The following is a 21645-nucleotide window of genomic DNA, read 5'->3' as shown; positions in this document are numbered from 1 at the left end:
CTAGCAACAACTATGAAAGAGTCCAAAATTTAAATGAGAACTTCAAATAGTAGATAATCCCTAAATTAATAGATTAGATGTTCTACAATTATTAAAGTTATTCAGAAAGAATTCCAATTATTAAAGATTTAGGAATTTTAGTTAGGACGAAAAGAATATATTAGTGTTCACACTTGGAAAACATTTTGAAAACAAGAATGATATTCATTTTATTCAAGGCTTGACTCATTTATAGGGAAAATCGCATTTTAAACCTCAAAGGTGTAAAAAGGTAGCACTTTAAACCTCGACGGTCAAAAACTCTCACTTCAAACCCTCAAACTATTTTTTTTTACACAATAAACCTTCGAATTGGCCACCGTCTTTTTCTCGTCGGAATGAATGACGGAACAGTAGACTCCGTTAACGGAACAGTAGACTCCGTTTAATTAAAAAAAAACGTGTTAAAAATGGTTATCTTTTACTCTACAATTTACCAAAAATCCCAAATTGAATTTGGGAATTTAGGGTTCACGACAAAGAGACAGAGAGATTTTTCAGAGAGAGAGAGAGAGAGATAATGTCTGAGAGTGTCGATTTCCAGAGTGTCCAAAGTGAGATTTCGTCGTCGTCGAACTACAATGTTGTTCGTTGCAATTGTAACCGCGAAGCTAATGTTGTTAGGGCTTGGACTCCCAAAAACCCAGGTCGCAGGTTCTATGGTTGCAGTGGTTTTGGAGCTAGGGATAAGAAGAAGGCTTGTAACTTCTTTCGTTGGTACGACCTGGAGAAACCACACGGCTGGCAACATCTTGCTTTGCTGGAGGCTAGAGACATAATTCAGGAGCAGAAAGATGAGATAGCAGATCTGAGGACCAAGGTAAGTTCACTAACTCATTCAAGTGAACTAGAAGATAAATTGAAGAAGAAAGGTGAAGAATGTGAAGCACTGAAAAGGGAAGTGGTCATGCTACGTGAGAAGAGTTCTGTGATTCGCAATGTTGTTGTTTCATCTGTTGGATTTGGTGTCCTTGTTGGTGGGATAATGGTGATGTCGAAGTGGTGATGTCGAGGTGGTGATTTCGAAGTGGAAGTCTCGGTTTGGTGGTTATGCTTTGTTTCTTATGTATTGTTGTTGAGTTTGTAAGACTTGAATTGTTGTCATTGTATTTGTAAGACTGTTTAAGAGTTAAGTGGTTACTTTGAATTGTTGTCACTATGTTTGTAAGACTATCTTAGAGTTAACTAGTTGCTTTGAATTATTGGTAAAAGTAAAGCTACATCTAAAACAATGAAGATGATGAAAGTAGATAGATAATAGTCTTAACAAGACAAAGTTCAAAACATAAACATGAAACAATGCAATAAGTCATGAAGATGAAAGCAACTCCAAAACATGAAATCCATAACAAGAAACAATGCAATAAGACAATTTGAAAACATAAGCATCTCTTTAGTCATCTTTAGGAAGCTGGTTGCTTTGGCCTTCATGAGGCTGCATGACAGGGTCTTCTTGAGGAAGTGGGTTAAGGTTTGATCTATCATATACCCTGTTACCAAACACTTCAAAAGGACGGTCAGTGTAAGGACTCCAAAAAGCTCCAACACCATGTGGAACTTTAGCAACTTTCTTTATCTTCAATGGTCGTCCTCTTGGAGCTTTCTTCACATGGGGCTTCACTTGATTTGTTGAAGATGAAGGTTGAGGAGCACTGGAACTTACATCACTTCCAACAGCCGCAAGCAAATCTCCAGTCAACTCCCACTTCAGAAAGCATCCATCCAAACCGATAACAGGTCTGCAACACTTCTTCCAAGTATTACGAAATTCCTCAAAGCAGATGTAAAAACAATCAAACATTTCCACATCATTCTTTTCGATGGTGCAAAGATCAGTGTTAATACCATTATGAGTTCGCCTTAGTTCCGCTTCATAGTCCCACAACTTACCAAACTGAGTTGTCTGCGCTTCTAAAATGGAGTCTAAAGCAATGCGCCTTCCTCTGTAACACTTAGAGAGAGGAACAACAATGTTGTATCTGTCCTTAATCGTATCTTTGATCACAGATGCCTGTAAGCTTATATTTCTTCGTATTTCTTCTCTAAAAAGGCCTGCGATAACCCCTTGCTTCAACATTGAAACTCTACTTGATTTCCCATGGTTGTGACGCATGTGGCATACTTTGACCATCCACTTGTTGATTGGTGGTTCAAACGAGCAGTAAACTCTAAACTTACACTTCTCACCGCAACAAACAACTGCAATCCTGTTTGACTCAGACTTCGCCATCTTCACATCATATTGTGTCTTCAAAGAGTATCTCAGGAGCTGATCTTTGAACTCTAAACCGGAGTTAAACTTTTGGAATAACCATATATATGGCGGTTGCTCCGAATCACCATGAAACTTTGGTTTCCCATTTTTGCTCCCTTTTGGATTGTCCCATTGCTCCCACTCTTCCTCAGAACCTATTGGTGTGTCTGGATAATCAGCTTCCTCCTCTAGCACACATTCCTCATCACTTTCAGCTGCTTCTCTATCTGCTGTTTCTCTTTCTTCAAAATTCTGATAAGCTTCCTTGTCAGGCTTGGCTATCAAACCTTCACTAAACACAGACCTAAATCTATCATCTTTAGAACCATCTCCAGCATCTTCAACAACATCAGTTCCAATATCAGCCTGAGCAACTTCATTCTCATCTACAACATGTTCTTCAGCTTCTTCATCCTCTTTCTCTTGCAACTCATCTTCAGATTTTTCAGCTTCTTCTTCTTCCCTTGGCCTCTCGACCTCTCCATCGCTGTTTGAAGACTCATCATCTTGCAAAGGAGTGATTATGACAGCAGCCTCACTAAGTTCTGAAATATCATATTCAATGAATATTTCAAGCTCAGAAGCTTGTTTCCCTAGACATATCAGCAGAAACATATCATCGGGACTTCCCTCAAATACATAATTTACTGTCTTCATCTCCTTCCCACCCTCCTTGTACCAGATAAATCGTATCGGAGCTATAACCTTTGCTTCTTCCCTGCTGAACTGTAAAAACTTAGCCCATGAGATGTCATACAATTCCCAAACGACTGTCGTCACTCCCAGCTCTCCTTCGTACACATAATCTTCATCACCGACTTTCTTCATAAGTCCACCGAAGTGGATTTTCAAATTAATCATCTTATCTCTCTCTCTCTCTCTGAAAAATCTCTCTGTCTCTTTGTCGTGAACCCTAGATTCCCAAATTCAATTTGGGATTTTTGGTAAAGTTTAGTTACGGGTAGAGTAAAAGATAACCATTTTTAACACGTTTTTTTTTAATTAAACGGAGTCTACTGTTCCGTTAACGGAGTCTACTGTTCCGTCATTCATTCCGACGAGAAAAAGACGGTGGCCAATTCGAAGGTTTATTATGTAAAAAAAAATAGTTTGAGGGTTTGAAGTGAGAGTTTTTGACCGTCGAGGTTTAAAGTGCTACCTTTTTACACCTTTGAGGTTTAAAATGCGATTTTCCCCTCATTTATATGCAGGCGGATGCAAAAATTAGTAGAAGTAGACGACTGTGATATTACACGTTTTGAACCGATCTATGCCTTATATAAGTGATTGATTATTCAATAATGATTAAATAATATATTATATAACTGAAAATTATATTATTATGGTAAAATATACCAAATATAAAAATTTAGTTTAGTATAATATTTATATTACATATAGTTAATTTTTGTTATAGTTTCGATGAAATTATAATTTCCTACATCTAAAACGCAGACTAAGTCAACCCCTGGGCATTAAAATTATTAATGGGCATAAACAAAACGTTTTGTGATGGCCATGTGTTAATGTTAGGCCCATTGGAACTGGCCTTTTTGGGACCGTCGGATCAGGAAGAAGAACTTGACAAATAAAATGCAATCCGTTTTTTAGTCAAACGAACGGCACGCGTTGTTCTCACCGTTAGACACAATCCCAATAGTCAGCGGTAAACGTCGTCGTATCAACATTGTACGTCTTCTGTAGCTTCCCGGCGGAGAGGATCTCTTCGTCTGTGTGATCCGACGAGCTACCCAAGTGATAATGGCTTCGACGAGCATACCTAATCATCTCGAAGAAGACGATGACGACGCGGAAGAAGAGGTATACCAGTTACTACAACCTCGTAAACCTTTTTTTTTTCCTCATCATGTGCTCTGCTCTTCTGCTGTTCGTTTTTGTATTCATGGATCAGGAATCATCTTTTTTTCAGGTGCAACATTTTGATGATTTCACTCTTGCTTCTTCCTGGGAGAGGTATTTCACCTTCACCCATTTGAATGATTGGATTCAATAGGCTGGATGTCACACACTCACCATTGATTCAGTTGATTTTGTAGGTTCATTTCAGATATTGAAGCAACTTGTCGTCAATGGTTAGCAGATGGTCCCAAAAACCTCGTGGTACGAGACCTTAATATAGCTAGTTTTTACTATTTTGATGTACAAGGATGGAATTAGACTTGTATATATTGTGTGAACTCTACTTTAGTTTTTTATTCGTTTGAGTGCAGGAAAAGGGTGCTGTTGCAATGGAAGATTCCAAGAATCTGTTTAAGGTTAAAAACGACTTGAGAAGTGAGGCAAAGAGCTATTACTGCATGGAGTTATACTTCCAAATCGACGATAATGTTAGCCAACAAGGTATATGATTTCAGGGTAATACGCTTTGTCATTGGAGAAACTTCGTTTTTTTTCGGTTTCATGATTCGGTATCTGACTGATGCAGCGGGATTTGGTGATTCGAACAGTAGTTCACTTGATCTCCAGCTTTGCTTTGGGGTGAAGGATTTTCTGGTACGCTTTAAATTTACAATTTTTTACTTGTTATAGTTCGTGCACTTCTGCATATTCGATATTTGAGTGATTATTATTGCATCTTATAGTTGATTGCTCCGCAAAGTGCCAGTGGGGTGCTTCTTGATGCACCAGAGTCTAGCAAGCTTCTGAGTGCGGTTGCTATTGCTTTGTCTAACTGTGCCAGGTACGATTTCTTAGCCAGTAACACCACTTTGGCTTTAGCAATATCAAAGTTGATAGAAAATATGTTATCCCTGTGGACCTTTGCTAACGGTGCATATGTGGTTGAGTTTTTAATAATTTCATACGACTTTGGTGTGCAGCTTGTGGCCAGCCTTTGTTCCTGTGCATGACCCTTCACGGAAAGCTTATATTGGGATCCAGAACTTGGGCACTGTTTTTACTAGAAGATTTGAAGCAGATCTTATTGGTAGTCAAGTCCCTGTGAAACTCAGGCACCTAGAAGGACTATATGAGTTGTTTGTTTCCAAATTTGTAAGTCTTTGTGGCTCCTACTTAGGGATGTTCATTAGTACGGTTATTGGCTATCAAACCAGACTTAAAAACTTACCAAGCGTTAGCCATCACTGATGAAAAGCTGGTTTCCAATTTAGTCGCAGTATATACTTTATATATAATGCTTCAAGCTTGATACTCTTAAGGGGAAACATTTTTAACCTTAACTTGAGATCCGGTCCAATGTGGCTTATTCCATAACGTGATTGAACTGTTTTACTATGTATTTATTAATCAACAATGGTTTATATATTGAAGGTTTATTCTGGAGTGGACTTCTCAATGCACAATTTCAAAGTTCATTGTCTGATGAGGCTTAAATACCAAACCTTCACATCTGACGAGGAAGATGAGGAAAGTGATATGGATGAATTTATGGATGACAAAGCTGATACTGCAGAACATAATGGCTCTGAGTCGCGCAACAAGGTGAACTGGGACGATGATTGTCCTTGGAGTGAGTGGTACTCTGCTGGAAATCCACTTAGAGGTACATCCGTATGAACTATGTTTTGTCTTTTTACACTACAGTGTACACAATACTTGCCTTTAGGATTTGTATTTTACCTCTCAGTATTACAGATTAGTTAGGGATGTGTGTTTTCGTGAATATACATTGCAGTTATTTAATTTACTAGCTGGTCTTTACACACCTCTGTTTTCCAGCTTTCATTGAATGATAGCTGAGGTGTACTGACAGTCTTTTATTTTCTTTAAGAATAGGCTGGTCTTGCTGTTGGTGTTCCAGGAACTCATTTTCTAACTGTGGCTGATATGGACAGGATTTGGATTGGAGGTCACATGGGCTGACAGGACTGTACAAAACACACTTGAGATGGCTGAACTTGAAAAGTCTTCACCCCATGAAGCTGAGAAGTGGATTTTACACCCAATCCTCTCACCATATTTGTAAGAAATGCCTCTCAGAGTTCTCCTGTCTAGGACAGAATAGTAGTTTGCATGTTTTGTGGTGCATTATTTTTCCCTTTCAGTTTTATAACAAATATGTTTTGCCAGAGGTGAGCCTTCAAATGGGAAAAGAATTGATTTTGCTTCCCAACTACTTTGCTTGGTTGAAGCATTCGATGCGTCCTTCGTAGATCAGTTTATGGACGATTTCGTGTCAGGTCTGTGCAATTTTGTGTGTGTTCATTTCCTCATTTTCCAAACACATGTAGAAATTTCCTTTAGTCAGGGATTGAGTTATAGAATATAATTAACTTCCCCTATATTCTTATACAGCATCAGCTTTTCCTGACATTTCCACTGTCTAATGTTTTTTTTCCAATCTCTCGCAGTGGAAAATCCAAGCTCTGAAAGTTTGAAGACCTCAGCGGTCATACCTCCTCCAACGGTTCTTGATCGGGTGGTTAAAGATCTCTTTCATGAAGGTATTCTTCCTCTATATTCTGTTGTGGACATAGATGCATGTATACGATCTATGTTTATGGTAGAAGATGTAAGCGTGTTTTTGTGTTACAAATTTTGATTATCATTGCTGGGTCAAGGATCCAACTTACCGTATATTATTATTCAGTTTGAAATGTTCAAAAGTTGTTTCTTCAATTTTAAAACTTGCAATCGGTAGCATTTGGAAATTATTCCTTAAGTCGCAATCATTGGTTAGACGTTAACTATGTGATATTGCTTCACTGTTTTCCATCTAATTTCGCAGGATCTAAACTCCCAGATTTTACTAAAGGTGAACACAGGCTTTCCCGAGCTCTTAAGGCTGCACCGCTCGAATCTCTGTTTACACAATTCTGTTTTCACTCAATGTGGTTCGGCAACTGCAATATCCGTGGTATGTGCCGGTAGACCATGCCTAATTTGGTCAACCATACATCATTATAGTCAAAATGGATTAAATTGCCAGTGACATATGATAGGAATTTACTGACTAGTAGACGCATTGTATTTTTCTTTTGTTTTCTTCATCCCATCTCTAGCCATTGCCTTCCTCTGGATAGAGTTTGTCCGTGAAGTTCGTTGGTGTTGGGAAGAGTCACAGCCGTTGCCAAAAATGCCATTCGACGGTGCTATTGATTTGTCAACTTGTTTGATCAACCAGAAGTTGCACCTGGTAATCTACTATACTTATCGGAAAAGTCAAGTTTATCCTAGATAGACTAACAAATTTTTCTTTATTGACCAGCTTGCAATTTGCATTGAGAAAAAGTGTGAAATGAACGAAGTGTTCCTAGACTGTATAGGAAGTGAAGACGGTTCAGATGCTTCTGATACTATGGAGGTGATTGGCCAGGTACTTGTGTATTCTTTTAAATTTGTTGTTATGTGCTGCCAAATATGTGTTTATTAAATAAATAAATAGCAACCGAAATACAAACTATAAAAGGTGTGGAAGTTCCGACAAACCCAATAGGAGATCCTAACTCCTTGAGGGCCTCTGTGTTGTAGGCCTGAAACATTTCTTTTGAATGAATCTTCAGGAACACCACAAGGTCGACAAGATAAGAAATGCATCCTCAGAAGAAGATCTGCTGGGGAAACGTGACAGGTGAACTTAGCAAGTGAGAGCTCTTAGGTTCTGGGTGTTATTGAATAGATGAAACCTTGATTGCATATTATTACAGATACTTATTATTTTTCTTCGTTTCTTCCATTTCAAATTTAATGATGGTAACTCTTGATTAAATATTTACGCTCATAGAGAGGAAATGTTGACCAGGGCCAAGTTTTTAAATCGTTTTTTCTTGGATACAGCTCAATTGCAGAAGATACATCATTTGAGAGGAATACTGAAAGCACAAATTCTGTGAACCAAAACCCAATAAATGCCATCAGGAGGGGTTCAGCTGGACCAGTGGGGACCATGATGCTTCTGAAGTCACATCAGCGACTCCATGCCCCATATACTCAGGTTTGTATTTGACTTGACCTCGTCTGTTTCCTATATTGTCGTCAGCAACCTCATATTCCCTGGGATTATGACAGGATCCACCTCTTATGACGGAAGACATGCACGAAGAGAGACTCCAGGCTGTTGAGGCGTTTGGTGATTCCCTGGTAAGCTCAACTTCTCTTCCAGTAGAAGTAGATATGGTTTCGTTTTCTACTAAGAACATTTCTATAGAACATTTATATAAGCGTAATATTTCTTGACAAATATGTTGATGGCTTTTCTTAGTTCATTTAATTTGTCTAACAATTACATAACTCATTTTTGCCCTTTGAATTTTCAGAACGTTCCTGGCCAGTTGGAGAAAGACATCTTATTATCTGGTAAGATTCAAATTTCGGTCTCTATTGTCTAAAGATGATAACGGAGAAGACATGTTCATTGAACTTCTCTGTTTCTAAGTTTGAGTTTATTGAAAGGAAACAATGTGAGCATATAGTTCCAAACCTACCATACATACTTCCACACTCTATTTCTTCTTTCTCATTTTCTGATTTCACGAAGGCTGATCGCAGATATGTCAGCATTCAAAGCAGCAAACCCAGATGCTGTCTTTGAGGACTTTATCAGATGGCACTCACCTGGAGATTGGGAGAGCTCTGACCCTGAAACCACTGAAGCATCAGGCTCCATCTCTAAAGACTCAAAGGATAATTGGCCTCCCCAAGGCCGCCTTTCTCAGCGGATGTCTGATCAAGGAAATCTGTGGAGGAAAAGTTGGAACGATGCACCCGCTTTGCCAGCCGATGACCAAAAGCCCCTCCTAGACCCAAACCGAGAGGGTGAAAAGGTTAGCTTCTTTATGAGATTATTTTATAACCTGTTTTGACCTCATTGTGTTGGAACATTTTCTCAGATTCTTCATTACCTGGAAACAGTGCGCCCCCATCAGCTTCTCGAGCAGATGGTTTGCACAGCATTCAGAGGATCAGCTGACACTCTTAACCTGACAAACTTCGGGGACATGAAACAAATGACCTCTAAATTGGAGCAACTCTACCTCATCATCAAATCTACTTTGGGAGTTCTACAACGTAAGACTGGTTTACATTTCCCTTGTGGTCCTCTTGTCTCTATAATAACAGATACTCGGATGCAGGCAACAATGTTCCAGATATAGAACAGACGGTCAAAGATCTGAGACGTCTCTGCGTGGTCTTTGAACATGTGGAGAAGTTGGTAACAGTCGCAGCTTCTCTTCACAGAAAGTTCCTTGAAGCACCACGCCTTGCTCAAGTTATATTCAGTGACTTCTACGGCACTTATGTTCCAATAATGGGAATAAACTCAAATGACGAAGAGAACAAAAGCAGGCCGGTGAGTCCTCGAGAATCTCTCTAATGTGAATGTTCTATATTCACATGAACTGACGTGTCTGGTCACTGAACACACAGGTGATGGAAGTAGGGAGACAAGAAGTGAGTTTGAGAGAGAGACGAGTGGTGTCGAGTCTGTTCTCGCCGCCATCAGCGAACGAGTCTTGGAGAAAAGTGTTGAGAATGGGAAATCTTCTAAACGGACACGAACCAGTTCTCAGGGAGGTCATTTTCTCCACCGGAGACGATGTTAACAACGGAATCCATTACGCGGCTGCTGCTGACGTGGCGGCCAGCGGTGACCGGAGAGGGGAAGAAATCGAGACACACCGAATGTATGTCTCCGGAACATCTAACGACCTCCGCGTTGCACTCTCTGTTACTTCCTGTGATTAATATTTTTTTGTTTCGTTTTTTGATACTACTGACACATTTTTATTTGATATAAATTAGCAAATGAAAAGAATTTGAAACGTGCAAACTAGTATGATGGTAGATGGAATTGCTGATCCTGCATGTTCAAATTTTACCATTTTATTTGCCGGAAAAAAGAGACTAGTTCCGAAACTCTGTAACGTCGATAATTGTTTAAAACTACGATGAAAATAAGATGACTCCATAATCTTTTTAACTGCAATAAAACTATACTAGATTTTCACCCGCACGAACGTGCGGGTGTATATTTTTTTAAATATATTGTTTTTATGTCAATATTGGAGTCGGGCAAAAAACCCGAATCTAAACTCTAACCAAAATTGATTAAATATAAAAAATTGGTATTTAAAGAACTGAAACATAATCTGATCCAAACCGAAATATTTCAGATACCTGAATGTATTTAAAATAGATTTATATACTTATATATATTATTATTTTATATTAAATGTATATAAAACATTTAGAATATATATGGTACTTTTAAGTTGGTTTAAATAATTGAATATATACATAAATAGTCAAATGTAAATATCTAAAATAGTTAAAGTATACTCAAAACATCAAAACTATTTAAAATAATTATTGATTCTCTATCCAAATATTTAAGTTAAACCAATTTATATGTTAGGTTCATATATTCTGACATATGTTATTCAAATTTATATGTAATATATTATTTTGTTTATATATTTGAGAAATTTAAAGCATATAATGAATTTAAAAATAATTTAAATGGGTTATCCAAACTCGAATAAAACGCAAAGATCTAATTCAAATTCGAACCAAAATTCAGAAATATCCGAATGTGACTGAAATCTTTGGCCCCGGTAACCTGAAACACGAACAGACCCAAACCGAACCTGAATGGGTACCCAAACGTCCACCCCTAATTCACAATCTATTTGTTTCTTTTATAAACACAACAAACATATAATTAATAGTATTTTATATGTACTATCATATAAATAATCACATATATATTATATTTTAAAAATTTAATGTAAAATATAAAATCGTAATTTAAGTTGATATATGGAATTTGACTTTGTATTATATTTTTCTTATATATATTGAAAACATTTTTTAATAATAGTTATTGGAAAATATTTTGGTAAAAATAAAATTTTGAATATATGTATATTTTGAATCAATTTTTGACATAAAACAACTTTAAATTATTATTTTGATTTGAAATATATATAAATTTTTAAAAAAATTATGATTATTTTAGACAAATGATATTTTTAAATAATTAGATTAGTTTATTTTCGTATATTTTAAATTTAACCTAAATATATAGTTTCTGAGATTTCCAATTTTTATTAATAACATAATTTTTTTCTTCTTAATATACTGTTATCTACGTTTCCAAACCATTGTTTCATTAGATCAATATACACAATGTTGGTATGCACAATCAAAACCAATCTAGACAATGTTAATTTTACTTCATTATATTATGCTTAAGAAATCCCTGATGAAGATTATTGTATATCATTGTTTGGCTATGAAGAAATATGGACTAATTAAATTATAAATTACACGATCATAGGTTTACTACTGGTCATAGGTTTACATGAGTAGTGGGTTCTATTAATAAAACGCACGTGCCGGTCAACTTAATTAAATAGATTGTATACCAGACGAAATGGTTTAATAACGATTTCTTTGGCACAGGATAAACTACTGTGTTTTGATCAGTGGCAATCTCTTGTAATTAATAAAGAAAATTCATGGTTAAATATTAAATGTACTTCAGTTTTAATAGTATAGATGATAACACACATGACAATCAGCTGACAAAAAAACACACACACTGGAAAATCACATTGCGCATTTACACTAGTCACTACAAGAGTAGGTGATGTCAGTTTACGTTTGTACTTTCAGGAAACGCAAGAAAAAAAAGGCACAATTTTTTAGAAAAATAAATCGTCGACAGCAGGATTCGAACCTGCGCGGGCAAAGCCCAATTGATTTCGAGTCAATCTCCTTAACCACTCGGACATATCGACAATTTGTTCAAAGTGCAAAACTAAACGTTATTTAAAATCAATATTGTCTCATGTTCTAAGCAGTGATTGTTTCCTTATTTGTTTTCCTTTTGACATTTTTACGTTGGTTTCCTTTTTATTAGTGAAAAAAAAAAAAAAAAATAGCAAAAAACGCGACAATCTATTTTCTAACGTCTAAAAAGGCAGACAATTAGTGTTTGGTCTGATTATCTATCGCAAACCCTAGGTCATGTCTGGTGTGTACAATCAAGACGGCGGCGATGGTCGATACGGTGGTCACGGCGGTGGAAGTAGAGGAAACCGAGGTATGTATGTGATTTTTGATTGTTCCAAATCTGAAGAATTTGTCACTTATGATTCTCTAGATTTCTTTATTCCTTACTTGCATTCCCATCTCTTAATTATTTGACTCGATTCAGCTGGTGGTGGATACCAAGGAGGTGATCGCGGTGGAAGAGGAGGTGGCGGCGGCGGTAGAGGTGGTGGTGGCAGAGACGGTGGCGGGAGAGACGGTGACTGGCGTTGCCCTAACCCAAGGTAGTTATTGCATAAATCTTCGTTTTTGCTTAGGATTATGAAATCAAATTCTCTGAATCTCTTTGCTTGCTAGAAGTATGTTTTTACACTGGAAACTGTTTTTCTATATATATATATAGTTGTGGGAACGTGAACTTTGCAAGGAGAGTTGAATGTAACAAGTGTGGTGCACCTGCTCCTTCTGGTACTGCTGGTGATCGAGGAGGGAGCCGAGGTGGAGGTGCCAGCGATCGTGGTGGTGGTAGGAGCTACGAGAGTAGTAGATATGATGGTGGCAGTAGGAGTAGAAGTGATGGTGGTGGTGGTGGCTCTTATGGTAGTAATAGTCAACATAGGGATAATGGTCCTACACCTCCACCTATGGCAGCTATTCCATCCTATGACGGTTCTGGCACGTACCCTCCACCTATGGGGTATGGAATGGAAACAGTTCCCCCGCCTTCAAGCTATGCTGGTGGTCCCACAGGGGGTTATGGCGGTGATGCACCGAGGGGTGGTAGAGGTGGTGGCTATGATGCTCTTCGACGCCAGGAACCTAGTTATGGAGATGCGCCTGCTGAAAAAGTCAAGCAGTGCGACGCAAATTGTGATGAAACTTGTGATAATGCTAGAATATACATCTCTAATTTACCTCCGGATGTGACCACTGATGAACTCAAAGATCTCTTCGGTGGCATTGGCCAAGTAATGACACTGGTCTTTTACTTCTGTTGTTGTTTTTTACTTCTCGGAATAAGCTGTTTCCATCCCTTAGATTCTTGATTATGTATCTGTCTATTGGTGTGCTAATTGGGGGTGCACTTCCTGATGGATCTATCATAGGTTGGAAGAATCAAGCAGAAGCGGGGTTACAAAGATCAGTGGCCTTATAATATCAAGATTTACACTGATGAGAAGGGAAAGAATAAAGGTGACGCCTGCCTGGCTTATGAAGATCCCAGCGCCGCACACTCTGCAGGCGGCTTTTTCAACAGTACGTACCGTGTAATTCCTGTCTAGTTTTTGAATTGCTTAAAAAATTTCTATTTTTGTTGATCGGTGGTTGATTGTTTTGAAGATTATGAAATGAGGGGGAGCAAGATTGGTGTAACGATGGCAGAGAAGTCTGCGCCCAAAGCTCCTGCTTTTGACCAGAGGTAGCTTTCTTGATTCTTTATTACTACTTCACATTTTCTCTCTCGGTACTATTTAGCTGTCACCACGACTACATCGTATAGGTATTGTTGTTTCTAAGAACTGTATGGGCCTAGTTTTTCTTTTGCAGGATCTGCTTAGTTTGCTTGTCTTGGTATGACAGAAAGAGTAGGATAGGAATTATGTATGCCATCAGACTACGTTTATGGTCTATATAGGAAATAATCCACGTTTTAAGCATATCATTTAGTTTTAGTTATGGCTGCTTTTGATTTGTGAAGATTACATTGTTCATGCTTCTTCCAAACATATATTTTGGCTATATATGAAGTCTGTTATAGTAATTCCCCTACTAAGTTGCTTTTTTTAAGTTGGTCTTCCATGCTTTACAAGGATCGATAAGTCATTTCATCTTTAGCAGTGGACTTTATTTTTATTAGTTGGTACTTGGTAATAATGTGGTCCTTGCAAAAACTTGTAAATGGTGCAGAGGCGGTGGTAGAGGAGGGGGAGGTGGCTATGGTGGGGTAGATAGAAGAAGAGATAACTATGGCTCAGGACCAGACAGAAACCATCATGGGGGAAACCGGTCTCGTCCATATTGAGAGAAAGAGATAGAATCAATGAATCAATCAGTTATGGGTTATAAGAGTTTGTGTGTGTGTAAGGGGGGAAATGTTATTATATGAATCAATCATATAATGGAGAGATACCAAACAAAACAAAAGAGGTAGGTTTTTTGTTCACTTTGACCTTGAACCTTATTTTCCTTGCCTTTCTATGTACTGTTTCTTTGGGGATCCTATTATTTATGCATATGCGTCGTTCGTTTTTTCACAATGTGAATTTTGTTTTTTGTTTTTTTAATAGAAGGAAGTGGATAGTTAACTCCACAATTCTTTGCAAATTGGTGGGTAAGGGTCATGATGATTTCAGGTGAGTGCATTAAATCTTTTTTTTTACTTCTTTACAAGCACAAATCACTTTGATGTTTCTCTTTCTGAATCTTCTTTTTGACTCTGTTCAACACAAACAAACTATGTTTCATCTTGTAAATTTATCACTCTTTTTTTAGCAACATATGTTACGTGAGAAACCAGCTACACTTGTGTCTAGAGCCTTAAGTATGCAGTTGTGAAATTTAGTGCTAACTAGGTCGGTTAAGACCCTTTTGGCTATAGCTAGTTGATGATTTAGAACAGGAGTGGCGTTTTTAGGGCAATACAAAATTACAAATAGTTCATTATGATACAATTTGGATCTTAGAGGCTGAGAGAAAGGAGTGTCTGTAAAGTGTTAGATGTGCCTTGATAGTTGATACGATAGTTGCCAATTGGAAATCTTGTTGAGATCCAATATTCTTTGGAATGATAATGGATTTCGTAATTTTCTTGATCATTTCCACTGAGAATCCTGCTTCTGAACGGTGTATTTTCACCGGATCAATCTCTCCGTCTACCACATTTTCTTTTGGTTAAAGTCTCTCCGTCCACCACTTGGCGCTGTTACATTCTCCCGCGAGTCCAACATTGGATGTGATATAGAGGCCTGGTGGACGCTTGTAAGAATCAGTACAAATTTACAGCCTTCAAACCTGTGTAAAAATCCAAATTTTTTATCATTATGTTATTATTAAGACCATACTTATTGTTTGTCCAATCACGAGCCATACTAGATTTACAAGTTAATATTCAAATGTCTGTAAGACCAAATTTGTGATTATTTTGCTTCTCACTTTCTACATAACTTCCAGACCAATTAAACTTTAGTCGTTCATTTATTATTTCTTCTTATACCTAGCTAACATCTGAAAACAATACATTGTATGAATCACATGATGTATTCCTCTTCAACTAAAAAAAAGAGAAATATTACATAAATTGTAAACCTTACCCGTTACCATCTCTTTTAATCATGCACAATGAAGCTAGGAATTAAGATGTGCATACACATAAAAGTAAGAAGAAGCCATAGAACTCAGGATGGATAGCGCCAGTATATAGACAAACATTTCTAGTATCGGTGAGTCATGGCGCTATCCCTCCTGAGCTTTACAGCTACTTCTCAACTAGACCCCCTGAGATTTGCATGCATATGCATCTTCCTCTTTAGACTCCATGTGTTATATATATGTAATGTGATGTTAAAGTACTGGTCGTGGATCACGTTGCTGTATATTTATAGTATTTTATAGTCTCAAGTACCCAATAATGTACGAATCTTTCTAATATTAACCACATGTTTAATGCATTCCCATACCCACCACAAATGTTTTTTATATTATTTACCAAAAAATAGTAAGCTGAGAGAAGATATCATTCATGATTTCATGCTGGAGAGCGTTAGCATATATTATAGCACAAGATTCGTTATTATTCTTTTTCATTAAGATTACATATAATAAACGATGATTTATAGGTTCGTCTTGGACCATTACACTTCGTAGGATTATATGAAAGTACTATTTAACAATGAAATTCTTCTAGATATATAGTGTAGCGACTGCGACCGGCTCCACAATACAATAATGTTTTATACGATAGTGTTTTGGTAGCTAAGCTTTTATGTTCTCTACGGCGCATAACTCAGCACGGCAACAAATCGTCGGTTGGACCACCAGACACTGAGTATGTGGAAGAACGCAAAAGCGATGATGCATTAAATATTGGAATGTGGATGGATCTATATTTCTTTCATTTCAAAATATAACTTATGACAATAGAGTAATGTCATTTCAAAATATTATTTACGACAATAATGTTATATATACAAGAAAGGGAAAATACTCATATAATGGAGAATGAACACATCTATATCAGGAAGTGCTACTGCATAATTGAAGGAATTAAGTGATATTTTCCAGTGTTCCAAAGAAGTGACATTTTCCACATTAACCTTGCATGTTCCTTAACACTGTAAAGAAAATAGAAACAAAGCTAGGAAAGTTTGAGTTGTTCAAAAAAAAAACAAGCTAGGAAAGTTTAAATCTATACACATTTCCGTTTTTCTCAGTTTTTTCAGCATTTCATATGAAAAGAAACATACTTTAATTTACACTTTTCAAAGTCCAGATATTTTCTGACAGAAAGAATAAAAGAGAAAAGCATAAATATGTATTTGTCTTTTGAAATATCTGATAAAAAAAAAGAAATCCAAAAGAATGCACTTCAATTCGATGGATTCTCTAAATATGTTAAATATACATCATGAACGTAGATACCACAAAACAAAAGCTGTCAGAAACTACAAGAAAATAGAGTTATTGTGACGTATTTTTGAGACAAAATAGTAAACACTTAAGAAGAAAATAAAGAGTAAGCAAACACTAGAATTGTTCCCAAAATAACGCATGTCCACATCTCTTTCAGAAAGAACATCAATCTTGGATCTAGTGTCTTCTTTCTCTGTAGTGAGATCACTATCGTTTTCCTTTAGATAAAGCAAACGTGATCTGCAAGAATAGTTTACATGGTAAGATACTTCCCCAACAACAATGACCAGATTCTCCTGCCAGTCCATCTCGGGTTCTGGCCGGAGAATCCAGACACAGGCGGCCAGGTCAGCACTCGAGCCTTCTCAGCCAGACTTCCAGTGGTGTGCCGGCAGATTCACAGTAAGCAACCATTTGGAATGTTCAGAGGCGAAAATGCTATGAACTATGCATTTTCAACTTTTTTGCTTGAAGCAGTTATTATAATTCTTTTCATCAAAACCACTTGCTTCCTCCTACGACCTCTACGTCAACCACGTATCGTCTGCGAGATCATTGTTCGTATCATTAATCCTTTTACTATAAATTTTTTTTAAAGTCTTGAATTTTATTGAATATAATTTTTTTTTTTAATATAATTAATAAAAGAATGGTTTTACGTTTTTTTGAAGGGTGGAATGATGGTAGGACCGTCGATGCTAGGAGGAAGCAGAAACTTCAACTACTACGTGTTCCCACCTATTTCGAACTACATATGTGCAAACTTGGGACTAATGGGCTTCTTTTACTTCTTCTTCATCACTGCAGCCAAGACCGATGTTACATCCGTTGCAAAGTCCCCAAGAAAGCACAAGTACATTGCTGCAATAGGTGTTGTAATCCCTGCGTTTTGCGTTGGGGTCACAGGGATGGCCATGCGTCACAAAATGGATAAAAACATGAGGAAGATATCGTCCATTGGAGCTATTGCGTTTGGGTTAGCTTTCAGTTCTTTCCCTGTCATCTACACCATCTTAAGAGGCATGAACCTTGTCAACTCCGAGGTGGGGAAGTTCGCCATGTCGGTGGCTCTTCTTGGAGACATGGCAGCGATCCTGGTGCTTACTTTTTTCGAAGCCATGATGCATGGTGACGGAGGAGGAGCCATGGCTATCGTTTGGTACCTTGTATCGGTTGTGATCTTCAGTGGTTTTATGCTTTTGGTTGTGAGAGGAGCTCTTGAGTGGGTGGTTGCACAAACTCCAGAGGGGAAACTCGTGGACCAAAACTATATAGTGATGATTCTCATGGGTGTTCTTGTCGCTTGTTTCCTCACGGACATGCTTGGTTTGTCTATAGGCGTGGGACCCATTTGGCTAGGGTTGGTTGTCCCTCACGGTCCACCTCTAGGTTCCACGTTGGCTATTAGGAGCGAGACTTTCATTCATGAGTTCCTGATGCCTTTCTCCTTTGGTTTGGTGGGTTTGAACACTAATGTTTACTTACTTACCAACGATATTTGGGACCAAGAGCTCTCTCCCCTCGTCTACATGGTCATCGTTGGATTCATCACTAAGTTCATCGCCGTCGTTGCTGCTGCTGTCTTCTTTAAAGTCCCTACTAGAGACAGTCTCACTCTCGGTCTCATGATGAACTTGAGAGGCCAGATTGATATGTTACTCTACTTGCATTGGATAGACAAACGTATCGTCGGTTTAGCCGGTTTCACTGTTTTGGTTTTGCAAACGCTTGTGATTACCGGTATATCAACGCCTCTTATCAGCTTCCTTTACGATCCAAACCGTCCTTACAGGATCGTCAAGCACCGCACCATCCAGCACACTCCACCGTCAACCGAGATGGGTTTGGTTCTCGCCGTGTCTGACTACGAAGCATTGCCCGGTTTAATCACGTTCCTTGACCTAGCTTACCCCACCACAAGTAGCCCTTTTGCTATATACGCTATCCAGTTAGTGGAACTCATGGGACGAGCTTCACCGGTTTTTATAGAAGAGAAAGACGTTGAGGAGGAGGAGGAAGAAGAGCATCATGAACGTATCCGAAGCAGACGTGTTGACAAGGTGCAAAGCGCCTTTAGGTTGTACCAAGAGAATAGAGATGAATGCGTAACGCTTCACGCCTACACTGCTCATGCTCCAAAGCGTCTAATGTACCAAGACATTTGCGAGCTAGCGTTGACCAAGAAAACAGCTTTCATTCTCTTGCCTTATCAGAAAGAGCGTCTCGACGATGCTGCACCTACAGAGCTACGTAGCTCCGGGATGTTGTCCGTGAACGCGGATGTCTTGGCGCACACGCCATGCTCGGTTTGTATTTACTACGACAAGGGACGGCTTAGAAACGCGGTGTTTCGGTCCTTGGATGACCAGCAACGTTCAAATTCTTTGAGCCGTGTGAGACAAGAAACGTACCGTTTTGTTGTTCTGTTCCTAGGAGGGGCTGATAACAGAGAAGCTCTCCATCTAGCCGATAGGATGACTGTGAACCCGGACATAACCTTGACGGTGATCAGGTTTTTAGCGTTCAACCACGAAGGAGAGGACGAGAAGGAGAAGAAGCTGGACGATGGGGTGGTGACGTGGTTTTGGGTCAAGAACGAAGGTAAAGATAGGGTTAGTTACAAGGAGGTTGTGGTCAAGAACGGTGCGGAGACTTTAGCTGCGATTCAAGCGATGAACGTCAACGACTACGATCTGTGGATAACGGGGAAGAGAGAAGGAATCAATCCGAAGATTTTAGAAGGGCTTTCGGAGTGGAGCGAGAACCACCAGCTTGGAGTGATAGGAGAAACTGTGGCTGGGAGTATATTTGCGTCGGATGGTTCGGTGTTAGTGGTGCAGCAACAGGTGAGGAACCGTAAGGGTGGTGACGCTTTCTTGAATGGCAAGTTTGATTATAAGAGTTTAGTGTCTTCTTGGTCGTGTTATAGATGATTTGTTTAGAAAGTTTTTATACTTGGTTAGGTTTCTTTTTATTTTCACTAAACCTTAGTTGTGAAAGGTGGTTAGATGAAGTGAAAAAGCTTTAGGGTTTATTTATTAATCAAAAACTATTTTTTTATACAATGAGTTTTGCGAAATATTTAAGGAAACAAAAACGAATATAATTAAATACTAACAATTACCAAAGCACTTGTATTGATTACAACTACTTTTTAGCTGTCTTGTTGACGGCAGACTCAACAAGTGCTACATACACATAAACTCTACGTCATTATCAAATGGCTTATAATCAAACCAAGAACATGATATTAGCGATAGAAACATTCTAAGTGCATAATCTTGAGACAAAAGTTTAATAAAGAGACTAAAAAAATCACAATCAAACCAAATGATCAGTCTTAAAGCCATACCAGCCTTTAGAACCTATTGGATTTTACATAAACATACCCAGGCCATGGTTTCGGAGTTGGAACCACTGGAAGAACTTCGAACTGAGACAAACTACAGCGCCTTGAGTATGTCATGAGTCGTTCCAAGACACCAGGCTTGTGTTTCTCTCCAGTAGACTCATGATTCAAACGTAGCACGAGTTTCTTGAGTGTCTTCGACTTCTTCATAAAGTATCTAGCCAATCTCAGTTCAGTAGCAATCTCCGTGACCGGGCTTTCCATTTCAACTGATTCAAGGGACGACACCAAACAACGAGGCAGCGGCACAGTGGAGAGTCTACTACTCCTTGCATACGGAGAATCAATAACCAATTCCTGCAAAAACACAAATCAGACAGAATTCAATAAAAACCAGGACTAATCTCAGAACTTGAAAGGTTTATTAAGGCAAAATTGTTTACCAAGATCAAGTGTTTCAGATTGGGGCAGCTCTCAAGAACGGTTGGCAATAGATTAGAGGATGAGTTTAAGCACATAGTGGCACGCAAACGAGTCAAGTCATGAAGTTTGGGGATTGGGTAAATATATATAAACTGTAAGCAAAGAGAAGAGCACAAACAAAATGAGATTAATAAAAGAAAAACAAAACACTATAATTGGATTGTCATGAGTTTATTATATTACCTCCAGAGTTTTCCATGATAAGGTCATATCTTTAACACATGAAAGATTCTTGACAAGATTGCAGATGATCTTTGTTTCCGACAAGTAATCACTCATCAGGTCAAACTCGACACCAATATCAACCTTGAAAGACTCAGCCACACTGATTATCTTAAAGCTCTTGAAATGGTAGTAATCCATGAGACTCAGACACTCAAGCTTCGGGGTGTCGATCACAACCGAACATCCACGAACGTAAAAAGGCTCCACAACCGAACGTCCACGAGCGCACAAAGGCTCCACTCGTCTTAAAGCGAAGCTCTTTAGCGAGAGCGACCGGACACGTAACGCTACCACAGAATCATATTTACTGAGGCATATTTTCAAAACTTCTAGGACAGGAGAGCAGGAGATGAGAGCCTCTGCGGCCGCGTCGCTAGGGAGAATGACGTCTTCCAAGAACATGATCTTGAGACAGGGCAAGGAGAGAGACACGAACTCGTTCAGGCAAACAAAATGGAGCTTTAAGCATACCAACGCCTCGCACGCGGAAAGAGTTAACCGGATGTAAAGAATGATACCATGTCCAAACTTATTCTCGACTTGGAAACGTTCAAGCTTCCGCATATCCAACACTCTACCGAGACACGGCACGTAGAGAGAAACATCGCTGTTAGAGACATCATGGTCGATGCTTAACTTGAAGTCACGCAAGTAGGACTTGCCTTGGAAAGCAAGAAACTCGTGGATGAAA

At 38.5% G+C, this 21645-nt stretch overlaps 5 protein-coding genes and 1 non-coding gene across 9 annotated transcripts; 4 read left to right on the top strand and 2 right to left on the bottom strand.

Moving 5' to 3' along the window:
- Positions 1 to 559: 559 nt before the first annotated feature.
- LOC108808301 (uncharacterized) lies at positions 560 to 1045 on the top strand. Its single transcript, XM_018580471.2, has one exon. It carries the CDS (start codon positions 560 to 562, stop codon positions 1043 to 1045), a length of 486 nt encoding a protein of 161 aa, XP_018435973.2.
- Positions 1046 to 3933: 2888 nt separating this feature from the next.
- LOC108844938 (uncharacterized) lies at positions 3934 to 10121 on the top strand. 2 transcript variants are annotated; one of them, XM_018618220.2, is made up of 22 exons: positions 3934 to 4114; positions 4224 to 4267; positions 4351 to 4414; positions 4525 to 4654; positions 4740 to 4807; positions 4897 to 4994; positions 5134 to 5305; positions 5585 to 5816; positions 6109 to 6235; positions 6344 to 6453; positions 6625 to 6717; positions 7002 to 7130; positions 7276 to 7409; positions 7482 to 7589; positions 7777 to 7844; positions 8051 to 8207; positions 8282 to 8353; positions 8530 to 8569; positions 8762 to 9036; positions 9103 to 9280; positions 9346 to 9563; positions 9641 to 10121. In XM_018618220.2, exons 1-22 carry the CDS (start codon positions 4055 to 4057, stop codon positions 9956 to 9958), a joined length of 2895 nt encoding a protein of 964 aa, XP_018473722.2. In that variant the 5' UTR covers positions 3934 to 4054; the 3' UTR covers positions 9959 to 10121. The 2 variants fall into 2 exon arrangements, with proteins under 2 accessions (XP_018473722.2, XP_018473723.2); XM_018618221.2 differs by having other exon boundaries at positions 4019 to 4114; positions 4339 to 4414; positions 9641 to 10120.
- A 1812-nt stretch (positions 10122 to 11933) lies between these two features.
- Positions 11934 to 12015, bottom strand: TRNAS-CGA (transfer RNA serine (anticodon CGA)). Its single transcript has one exon. It is a non-coding gene; the product is annotated as a tRNA-Ser (tRNA).
- Positions 12016 to 12142: 127 nt separating this feature from the next.
- Positions 12143 to 15398, top strand: LOC108844947 (transcription initiation factor TFIID subunit 15b). Of its 3 annotated transcripts, none has more exons than XR_008943393.1 (7): positions 12143 to 12320; positions 12435 to 12552; positions 12672 to 13236; positions 13375 to 13525; positions 13610 to 13688; positions 14177 to 14416; positions 14560 to 15398. XR_008943393.1 is itself a non-coding variant. In XM_057005093.1 (6 exons), exons 1-6 carry the CDS (start codon positions 12245 to 12247, stop codon positions 14289 to 14291), a joined length of 1104 nt encoding a protein of 367 aa, XP_056861073.1. In that variant the 5' UTR covers positions 12143 to 12244; the 3' UTR covers positions 14292 to 14519. The 3 variants fall into 3 exon arrangements, 1 of the variants encoding a protein (XP_056861073.1); XR_008943392.1 differs by having other exon boundaries at positions 14557 to 15398; XM_057005093.1 differs by lacking the exon at positions 14560 to 15398 and having other exon boundaries at positions 14177 to 14519.
- Positions 15399 to 17154: 1756 nt separating this feature from the next.
- LOC130510108 (cation/H(+) antiporter 24-like) lies at positions 17155 to 19830 on the top strand. The gene is made up of 2 exons (XM_057006454.1): positions 17155 to 17454; positions 17569 to 19830. Exons 1-2 carry the CDS (start codon positions 17155 to 17157, stop codon positions 19828 to 19830), a joined length of 2562 nt encoding a protein of 853 aa, XP_056862434.1.
- A 247-nt stretch (positions 19831 to 20077) lies between these two features.
- Positions 20078 to 21644, bottom strand: LOC130510107 (F-box/FBD/LRR-repeat protein At5g18770-like; the record flags this gene model as incomplete). The annotated part of the gene is made up of 3 exons (XM_057006453.1): positions 20078 to 20603; positions 20690 to 20821; positions 20913 to 21644. Coding segments are annotated over 3 exons (1212 nt in total), but the record flags the coding sequence as incomplete, so codon positions are not given.
- Between the last annotated feature and the right edge of the window lies 1 nt (position 21645).

This window comes from Raphanus sativus, chromosome 3 (genome assembly GCF_000801105.2).
Source record: "Raphanus sativus cultivar WK10039 chromosome 3, ASM80110v3, whole genome shotgun sequence".
Classification (NCBI taxonomy): Eukaryota; Viridiplantae; Streptophyta; class Magnoliopsida; order Brassicales; family Brassicaceae; genus Raphanus; species Raphanus sativus.
Note: the sequence above shows the minus strand (reverse complement) of the source record. Positions and strands in the feature narration are given on the sequence as shown.

Excerpts from the sequence above, each read along its gene's own strand:
- LOC108844947 (XM_057005093.1), top strand. The coding sequence starts at position 12,245 with ATGTCTGGTGTGTACAATCAAGACGGCGGCGATGGTCGATACGGTGGT. Across the intron at positions 13,237-13,374 it reads TCTTCGGTGGCATTGGCCAA|GTTGGAAGAATCAAGCAGAA; the intron begins GTAATGACACTG and ends GATCTATCATAG. Across the intron at positions 13,689-14,176 it reads GCTCCTGCTTTTGACCAGAG|AGGCGGTGGTAGAGGAGGGG; the intron begins GTAGCTTTCTTG and ends TAAATGGTGCAG.
- LOC130510108 (XM_057006454.1), top strand. The coding sequence starts at position 17,155 with ATGGTAAGATACTTCCCCAACAACAATGACCAGATTCTCCTGCCAGTC. Across the intron at positions 17,455-17,568 it reads GTATCGTCTGCGAGATCATT|GGTGGAATGATGGTAGGACC; the intron begins GTTCGTATCATT and ends GTTTTTTTGAAG.
- LOC108844938 (XM_018618220.2), top strand. The coding sequence starts at position 4,055 with ATGGCTTCGACGAGCATACCTAATCATCTCGAAGAAGACGATGACGAC. Across the intron at positions 8,354-8,529 it reads AGGCGTTTGGTGATTCCCTG|AACGTTCCTGGCCAGTTGGA; the intron begins GTAAGCTCAACT and ends TTGAATTTTCAG. Across the intron at positions 9,281-9,345 it reads TACTTTGGGAGTTCTACAAC|GCAACAATGTTCCAGATATA; the intron begins GTAAGACTGGTT and ends ACTCGGATGCAG.
- LOC108808301 (XM_018580471.2), top strand. The coding sequence starts at position 560 with ATGTCTGAGAGTGTCGATTTCCAGAGTGTCCAAAGTGAGATTTCGTCG.